General features: G+C 36.3%; 2 protein-coding genes across 2 annotated transcripts; both read right to left on the bottom strand.

Annotated features, from left to right (window-relative positions):
* Positions 1-3,842: 3,842 nt before the first annotated feature.
* Positions 3,843-7,516, bottom strand: LOC122292667 (disease resistance protein RPV1-like). The gene is made up of 4 exons (XM_043101129.1): positions 6,444-7,516; positions 5,112-6,337; positions 4,347-5,027; positions 3,843-4,216 (listed from the first exon to the last, which is right to left on the bottom strand). Exons 1-2 carry the CDS (start codon positions 7,443-7,445, stop codon positions 6,026-6,028), a joined length of 1,314 nt encoding a protein of 437 aa, XP_042957063.1. The 5' UTR covers positions 7,446-7,516; the 3' UTR covers positions 3,843-4,216; positions 4,347-5,027; positions 5,112-6,025.
* Positions 7,517-7,816: 300 nt separating this feature from the next.
* Positions 7,817-8,398, bottom strand: LOC122290984 (TMV resistance protein N-like). Its single transcript, XM_043098640.1, has one exon. It carries the CDS (start codon positions 8,396-8,398, stop codon positions 7,817-7,819), a length of 582 nt encoding a protein of 193 aa, XP_042954574.1.
* Between the last annotated feature and the right edge of the window lie 1,218 nt (positions 8,399-9,616).

Raw genomic sequence — 9,616 nt, 5'->3', positions numbered from 1 at the left:
TATCAACATTGGTTGGCTAAGTTGTTTGTTTGAGGGCTACCAAAATTTATACCATATATAGGTTGGAAATTTCTGGAGTTTCTTTCATCTTTAAGTTTGTCAATTCCTTGGAGTGTCGGCTCATTGATTCTCTTCTATTTCCTTGCCAATTTTTATGTGTTTAAATTCAGTTGTTTGATTGTTACAATTGAATATTGCTGTTTTTGATTGAAATAGTGAGAAAAGAAAGGAAAAGAAAAGAAAGGAAAAGAAAAGAAAAGAAAAGAAAGGAAAGGAAAAGAAAAAAAAAAAAAGAAAAAAAAATCGAAAAAAAAAATCCGAATTTTATTTTATTTCAAAGGGGCTGCATATATCATTATAGTTGGTATATTGTCTTGTGATTATTACTCTTTCCGTTGTATCATTTCCTTGAGTCTTGTGTCATTTTATTCTTTCAGTATTTTCTCTTGTTCTTGTTTCTTGGACCTAATTACTAGTTGGAATAAGACAAGGTTGTACTGTCTTGATTTAGTTCAATTATTTCTGAAAGAACTTGAGTGAGAAAACTCTTGAGGTAAAAGGCAAGAGAGTGTGAGATCATTATCGGAAAAAAGCCAATTAAGTGTGAAACACGAGTAGAGTGCCATTATTTGAGTGTAAACACGTAAGATAGAGAGCGTGAGGTCTTTTTCCACTAACATTCTTTTTTGTGCAGCACATACAATGACTCATTAAAGTGACTCATAACCAAAGGGGATGTCAAATAATTCATTTGTGCTGCAAGCCATGCAACAACAATTTGAGCGGTTGAACATGGTGTTGGGAGAAGTAAGGGATATGATGGATCAACGAGGTGCAATGATTCAAAATCTACAAAGTGGGAAAGATAGGAGGAGACATGAGCCTAGTATTGAGAATAGGTACGATAAGAATGAAGAGTATGGCGAGTCTCTTGTTGTTAGGCGTGCTCCATATACAGAATTTAAGATGGATGATATAGAGCAACAAAGAGAGAACATTTTTCATACTAGATGCCACATCAACAACAAGGTATGTAGTATGATAATTGATGGGGGAAGTTGTACTAATGTTGCTAGCACTATTTTAGTTGAGAAATTGAATTTACCTACCTTGAAACACCCTAGACCATACAAGTTGCAGTGGTTGAATGATTGTGGGGAGGTTAGGGTAAATAAGCAAGTGCTAGTTTCTTTTTCAATTGGGAAGTACAAGGATGAGGTGCTTTGTGATGTAGTGCCTATGCATGCTGGCCATATTTTGTTGGGGAGGCCGTGGCAGTGTGATAGAAGAGTGATCCATGATGGGTTTAGGAACATGTACAGTTTTGAAAATGATGGAAAAACAATCAAACTTGCTCCTTTAACTCCAACACAGGTCCATGAGGACCAACTCAAGTTGAAAAGTGAGATTGATCAAAAAAGAAAGAGTAAAAGTGAGGTTGGGGAAGAAAGAAATAGTGAAACCTCAAGAAAAAGAGAGAATGAGTTGAAAAACAATTGTGAGGCTGAGAGTTCAAAAAAAGATGTTGAAAAACGGATTGAAAGAAAGGAGAGTGTAAAGGAAAAAGAGAGTGAAAGAAATGAGGGTGATGTTAAAACCACAAGAAAAAAAGAGAGTGAAAAGAAAGATGAGAGCGAAGAAAGTGAGAGAAAAACAAAGAGAGAAGTGAGTTTTTATACTAAGGCAAACTTTAATACTAACGGATTTAACAAATCTTTGCCTAGTGTTGTTATCTCTTTGTTGCAGGGATATGAGGTCATGATTCCTAGCGGTGTGTTTAGCGGATTGCCACCTATTAGAGAGATAGAGCAATACATTGATCTTGTGCCAGGTGTGACAATCCCTAACCGACCTTTATTTGAAGAGCATAAGTCCTTGACGCACTTGAAGGGACAAGTTAAGTTGGATAGAATGCATGCCAAGTGGGTTCAATTCATTGAGACATTTCCTCATGTAATTCAGTACACATATGGTAAGAGAAATCTTGTATTTGAAGCATTATCAAAAAGGTATGTCCTTGTCTTCATTTTGGATGCAAAGTTATTGAGATTTCAATATGATAAGAACTTGTTTGTTAATGATGATGGCTTGGCTAGTGTGTATGGAGTACGTGAGAAAGCATCGTTTTCTCAATTATATAGACTAGATTGGTACTTGTTTAGAGAGAAAAGACTTTGTGTGCCTACTAGTCTTATGCGTGAGTTGCTTGTGCATGGATGTGGTCTGTTGAGAAATCTTGATATAAAGAGGACTTTAGACGTGTTGCATGACCATTGGTGGGAGTACTACTTGCCATTCATTAAGTTTGCATATAGTTGGAGTGGTCACTTTGGTATAAAGAATATTTTAGGCATATTGCATGAATATTGGTGGGAGTATTGTTTCCCATTCATTGAGTTTGCATATAGTTGGAGTGGTCACTTTGGTGTAAAGAAGAGTTTACGTGTATTACATGAAAACTTTTAGGAGTATGGTTTGCCATTCATTGAGATCGCATATAATTGGAATGGTCATTTTGGTGTAAGGAAGACTTTAAATGTGTTTCATGAACGTTTGTGGGAGTATCATTTTCCATTTATTGAATTGCTACATGAACGTTTGTGGGAGTATCATTTTCCAATTATTGAATTGTTACATGATCGTTTGCGAGAGTATCATTTGTCATTTATAGAGTTTGCATATAATAGGATCATGCATACTGCTACTTCATATTGTCCTTTTGAAATTATTTATGGTTTTAATCCATTTATTTCTTTTGATTTAATGCATTTACCTGTTAATGACAGAAGTAGCTTGGATGGACATTTCCAAATTCTTGATAAAGTTAATGATACTTCATATCTAGTGGATCTTCCAGGTAAGTATCATGTGTTTGCTATTTTCAATGTTACTGATTTTTTTCCCTATGATCCAGGTGGAGATTCGAGGTCGAATCCTTTTGAAGAGAGGGGGAATGATGGACCCCAAGGCGGACCAAGTCTTAAGGATCAATTACAAGATTAAGAGCCACGAAGATCAAGGGAGCAATACAAGAATTGGTGCAATCCAATTGGGATCAAGCTAGCAAGAGCCCAACACTCATGATGGGCTTGAAAGAAGGAGAACTAGTTTTGATCCACTTGATCCAAGCTATGGAAGACACGACTTGGGCTTATTATTATTGAACGCCATGGACTTATTGATTTCATTAAAAGGGCTTATTTTACTAGTCAAATGAATTAATCAAGAATAATTGGGCTTGGGGGATGTCCAGCCCACACGTCTTATTTCTAATGAACTAGGGTTTGGGGAAGGCCTTATATTTTGGCCAAGGGTTTATTTGGAAAGTTATAATTTTATGTCTTACTAGGGTTTCAGAAGTTACTGTAGCGCGGCGTATGGCACTGTTCACGCTACAGTACCCGAGGCATTGTTTACTTAGAGTTTTTGGGGATTGTCTATTTAAACCAATTGTAACCTCATTTGAGAGGCAGACTATATGGAATTGTTATTGAGAGTTGAGTGATCTCCTCTTGTTCTTCTTGAACTTCTGAACTTATCAAAAGTAAATCAAATCCTTTGTGGCGTTCTTCCTTTGTAATTTAGGTTCTTGAGACGGGTTCTTCAATGGGTCTAGATTTTGATATAATCTAGGTTCTTTGAACGAGTTCTCATCGGGTCTAGATTCTCCATCCATATACCTGAGTTTGGCTTTATTGGGGTTGTTTTTTCAGTATTGTTGTTGGGTCTCAAAGCAAGTCTATTGGAGTTCACATCAACTTCCATTTGGCCGAATTTTTGGTCACCAAGAGAAAACTTTAGAAGAACTTTTCGTAAGAAAAAGCACTTCAGTACTTAGCCGCCACTTTCAAATTCACCATAGAATTAATTGGTTACAATCAAATTCAGAGACCCTGAATTGATAAGTATGGTGCTTAAATGATAATAATATTTTCGTAATAATAATATCCTCGAGCTCCCTTGAATTGATAAGTCGCAGTGCTTAAATGAGGCAACAAACCAATTGGAAAGCCGACACTACATGAGACCTGACTCCTAACTCATAAACAAAATGGTCAAGATCTTCTATTCCCAAAAGAAACAATGCTAGGCCAATGCTCTAAAGGACTCAACTTTAAAGGAGGACTCCTGCTGAATCTAATCTTCTTTTCTCATCATGCGAGACTTCCATGTCAAGTATCCTCCCAGGGATATTCAGCCAAAGGTTCCCTGATCACTTCCATACACATAACATTAATTATATTTTATACATGTAGAAGCATAAATGACTATACTACAATGCTTTAGGGAGATGTGACTCAGTAAGTAGCAAGTTTAAGATGAAGGGCGAAGTTAGCATAACGTACCAGAAACATTATAAAGAAGAAACGCTTGGGTGGTCGATCGACTGCATTCTCTTAATCAATCTGGGATTTTATGAACACTTCGAGCTCATCACTGAAATCAGGAGGTTTCTGGTACAAAGTAAAATAAAATCGTCGATAGAAATTTAAATTTGAAGACCCCAAACCAAGTGGAATAATGCTATTATAGAACTTTGAATTAGCATCATCTGGACAAACTAAATGCACCCCGCATTCTTTCACTTCTATTGGAGTACGAGAGCGGAAGCTATCCATGTTTGCTGTAATAAAAATCTTAATGAAGCCTAGTTGATCCAACTTATTCGATCTGGACGATTCCAAAAACCTCAGAGCTGGTATATACGACCATAATCCAATTGGCTTAATGAAAGAGATGTCCAGGGAAGGAATTGCAAGGGAGTAGTAAAAATGTTCTACATAACCTGTATCCGTCTCAAAACAAAATGTAAACTTGATATGTGAAGGATAAAAAAACGAGTCCTTGAATAACGAAGAAATTGAACTCCCTCCAAGGGAATGAAATTGTTGATAATCACAAACAACATAGATAGCACACCCCATCCCCTTCATATTACCATCCAAATCTATCTTTAAAGAGGAGCCATTACTTTTATTGTGGACCCACTTTGGGATTCCTGATCCCAACGACCACCCATATATCATCTGTAAAACAACCCCCAAAAAGAGATGTTAATTGCAGCAAATTTTCCAAAAAGAAAAAAGAAAAAAAATGCAGTTGTTACTCACCGCATTGGCATTGAATGAATTCTGAATACCTCCACCTGCCAAGTGTAATTTGTTTTCTCCTTCGCTGTCAACATCAATGTACTCTGCGTCAAACTTATACATGCCATCCATCTGATACTGATCTACAAGTGATGTGATATTATAGGTGGGATCTGAGCTTTGTTTTGACAAAGAGTAGTCATTCATGAAGATGGGCAAATCTCTTGATTTATGTGGCATCCACTTTCTTCCTTCAAGTTGGAAGGAACGGATACTTTTGGGGATTAGATTGACAGATGGTATTTGTGTTATAGCTGTTCCCAGTGCCGTAAGATGTGTCAAGCACTCCAACCTACTCAAATCTGGAAATTTCTCTAGTCTTGACCAACCATCCAACCGGAGACTTTCAAGATATGACAAACTACAGATAAAACTGGGAAAAACTGAAATGTTTTGGCAAGCTTGTAAATGTAAATAGCGAAGCCCACAGAAACTCATAAATGATGATGGCAAGTCAGTTTTAGTGGGCTCGCTAAAAACTAAGCTCTCAAGACATGTCATATCTCCCAAAAAATCTGGAAACTTCTCAAGTCTTGAACATTCTGTAAGACTCAAAACTTCAAGAGATTCTAAGCAGAACTTGTTTGGAAGTCTTCTAAGACATTCACAATGATCTAAATTCAATACTTTTAATCGCTTGAGAAATCCGATGGATGCGTGGACCTTACACAAGCTTCTACAACCTGAAAGGAATATTTTCTCAAGATTTGGGGCTCCTGTCAAATCTGGTGTTTCAATCAAGTTCCTAGAATAACTTAGATCAAAGTACTTCAAATTATCTAAAACCTGTTATAAGCAAATAGTTAATTGGATCAAAATAAGAATTTATTAACATATTTGGGAAAGGAAAGGGGATTATTAAGAAGAATACGTATTTATATAAGTGAAAAACTTACCATCAACCCCTTCCATAGTTGTTTGATGTGGCTACAAGGCATGCTTAGTACAGTAAGAGTTTTTGGTTGGAAACTGCTTGGCAAGGATTTCCAAGGATATCCAAACCAATCTAGGAATCGCAACTCATAGGTTGGCATGAATTCTAAAGGATCTCCACGCCATTCTATAGTTGGAGAATGATGGATTTTAAGAAATCTCAACTTCCTCATCTTTGAGAATGCTTTGGTGTTGAATCTATCTTTCGTTTCAGGACAAAAGTCCAGGACTATGCCTTCAATTGCATCAGTTCCCTAGTAACCAAGAACAATGGATTAGCAGGTGTGGGGAAAATCTTTGACCTAAGAATTAGGATGAAAATATACCTAATTATATGAATGTCTACACTAATCAACTTACAGTGTTATTCTTCAATACATGAAAGACATCCTTGTGATGACACAATCTACTACGTCGTCCAGGTTCAACAAGGCATTCACGACGAACTATTTCCTGGCCCATTTTTTGTAGCAAATCATGCATGAACAACATTCCATTTGAGAATCTTACGAGGGATTTGTCAATGAGAATGTCAATGTTGACGCCAGGATAATAACCAAAACTTTCTAATGTCTGCAAAAACTTGTTATCTAGCCAGTGTCCTCGAAACAAACATGCCATATCCAAGAACAACTCTTTTTGCAAATCCTCCAACCCCTCAAAACTTATTTGAAGTATATTCATAATTTCTTTATTAGGAATTGCTTCTAGTTGATCCCTAGCACTTTTCCAGGCATCTATTGTTCTCCCAAATAAGAAGGAACCTAAAAATTTTAGAGCTAAAGGAAGGCCTTGAGCATAATTCACAAAGTCCATAGATATATCCTTGTAATTCTCCCTTGGATGGGTGTGCTTGAAGGCTGACAAACTAAAGAGTTGCAAAGCTTCAGTAGTTTCAAGCTGCTCAACCTTATAGATGTCATTCACTTCATGTGTTTTCAACAGATGACTATCTCTGCATGTTATAATCACCCTACTCCCTGGACCAAACCAATCATGACTCCCTGATAGTGCCATTAATTGCTTTTCACTATCCACATCATCGAGGACAATAAAAGCCTTTTTATTATGCAAACTACTCCTTATCACCTTGATTCCCTGGTGATGATCCCATATATATATTTCTTCTTGCATGATCATAGAAAGAAGTTGTTTTTGTAAAGAAGCTAAACCACGAGCTCTAGATTCTTCTCTAATACAAGAAATAAAGCTGCTTCCTTCAAACTGACAAGAAATTCTATCATAAATTATTTCGGCGAGAGTTGTCTTACCAACACCACCCATCCCATGAATTCCTATGAAGCGAACATCATTCGATTCCATATCCAATAAGTTCAACATTTCTTCTACACGGGAGTTCATAGCAACATGTTTTTTGTAATCATAACGTGAGATTCTACAATTCAACTTACGAGATATATTTCCACTAATTTCTTGGATCAACGCTGATTCGTACCTGTAAATTGATAGACAAGTAATATTATTTACGAGACATTAAAAGGCATAGTCAATTTCTTTATTTACGAGACATTAAAAGGCACAGTCAATATGTTTTAGCCCATACTGTTTTGAAGAAAACAAAATTACACTTCTATTCATCTTCAAAATTTTCTCTTTAGCCACTTGGGCCCTCAAACGAGACAAGATAAACGTTTTAACATTAATTATTAACATATATAATAGTTATTTTCTCAAAGTTTCCAACTTATGTTTGGAAGGTGCCAATGTGAATGTTACCTGTCATGTAAATCCCATCCGGCGATATTGCCGACTTCTCGGAAAGCATTTTTCCACTTCTGTATCTTCTTGATGCCAACCTTGGGGTTGTTTTCATGGGCAGTGAAAGCTTTTTCAAAAGACCCTGTCAGATTTCTTACATCAGTAGGATTCACGTGATAGAAAATGGGCAAAATTGTGAGCTCCGTCTTTTCAGCCCATTCAACGATCGCAGCAAGTTCCATGAGGCACCATTTGGATGATGCATAGTTTTGTGAAATAATGATGATTGTGTATATAGATTCTCGAATTGCTTTCAAAAGCTCTTTAGAAATGAATTCTCCTCGCTTGAGTGTTTCACCATCCTTAAAGACGAGAATACCTTTCCGTTTTAAACCAACATATAGATGATCCGTAAAACTCTTACGAGTGTCTTTGCCACAGAAACTAAGGAAAACATCGTGCTTCCATCGAGGTGTTGTGGAAGATGATGACGAAGAGTTTCTGATATTTTCATCTTTTTCTGAACAAGATAAAAGGGCTCTCTCTCTGTTTTGAATATCTTTGGAAGTAGATGTAGAGGCTCTTTGAGTGGCCATTAATACGATCCGAGAGATTTAGAAGCTTAATTGTGGAAGGGAATATTGCTAATTTGCGGGCTTAGACTATGACAAGAACACTGAAGAGATCATCATGATCGGTTCTATATAGAAGCTGCTAACCATCGAGTACTGGTCAACCTGAGAAAACCTCCAAGTAGATGCAACATCATCTATCGGCTTTGCGGTCAACTCAAAAGCCTTTCTAGTACTTTAGTCATCGTTGTTTATGTGAAAGGAAAGACTTAAAACACGTAGTTCCTTAAGAAAAGAAAAAAGAAATTGACATGATTTGGGAATTGTTTTATTTCGATTGTAGCAATTCCAGGGTGGTTATAACTTATGGAATGGGTTCCGTGATTCGTTGGACTAAAAGATTTTTTTTACATCACTATCTTTCAATGATCTATGCCTAAAATGAAAATTAATTTGGTAAAAGCTATTTACAAATCAATATAAGAATCAAAGCTTCCCATCACAAGTTTGAAATTTGATGCCAATTGACTGACTTGACTTCCAGAAGAAGAAATTCATTTGAGGCATTTAATCAATGCTGCCTTGTCTTACATAAAACTAAACTATCTCATCTCTTCTTATTTCATCTCATCATTATAACTTTTTTAAATTTCCGCACAAAATATAATAAAGAATTCAACTTTTTCAAACCTCAAAACAAAACTAATATTAAAAAATTATATCATAATAATATTTTATTCAACTTTCAACAAAACATCTCATCTTATAACTGTGTAACCAAACGATTAAGTTGAAAATAATGATGTCGCCTAGTTAGACTTGTTGAAAAAAATTAACTTGTAGCTAGGCTGGTGGAAACATACGCCCTCTAGTCCATTAGCTATGCTTGTGGAAAATAATTGAGCACCTAAAACTTTGTATCCTTTTGCGTAAGAATTGGGGAAGGGAATATTGCTAATATCTTCGTAAGAATTACAAATGGATCAGTGATCAGTGGGGATTTGATATGGGATTGTTAATTACCAATATATCTTTTTCCTTTCCTCCTTCGGGCATGCATGCTTCAAATTTGTTGAATGCTCGATGACAAATATAATAATGGTGTATGTGACGCAGCTGTACTTCCCACTTTTCTGCACGATTTATTTCCATGACCTGATCACTAACTTTCCGACTAGTGTGTTAAAGTAGATTCTTGGATCTGCAATGGCTTTAGTTATATGAATGTGCTTAATATTTTAG

Source organism: Carya illinoinensis, chromosome 13, assembly GCF_018687715.1.
Source record: "Carya illinoinensis cultivar Pawnee chromosome 13, C.illinoinensisPawnee_v1, whole genome shotgun sequence".
NCBI classification, from domain to species: domain Eukaryota; kingdom Viridiplantae; phylum Streptophyta; class Magnoliopsida; order Fagales; family Juglandaceae; genus Carya; species Carya illinoinensis.
Note: the sequence above shows the minus strand (reverse complement) of the source record. Positions and strands in the feature narration are given on the sequence as shown.

Coding starts and splice junctions, on each gene's coding strand:
- LOC122290984 (XM_043098640.1), bottom strand. CDS start 8,398: ATGGCCACTCAAAGAGCCTCTACATCTACTTCCAAAGATATTCAAAAC.
- LOC122292667 (XM_043101129.1), bottom strand. CDS start 7,445: ATGAACTCCCGTGTAGAAGAAATGTTGAACTTATTGGATATGGAATCG. Junction 6,338..6,443: donor ATGTATTGAAGAATAACACT/GTAAGTTGATTA, acceptor CTTGGTTACTAG/GGAACTGATGCAATTGAAGG.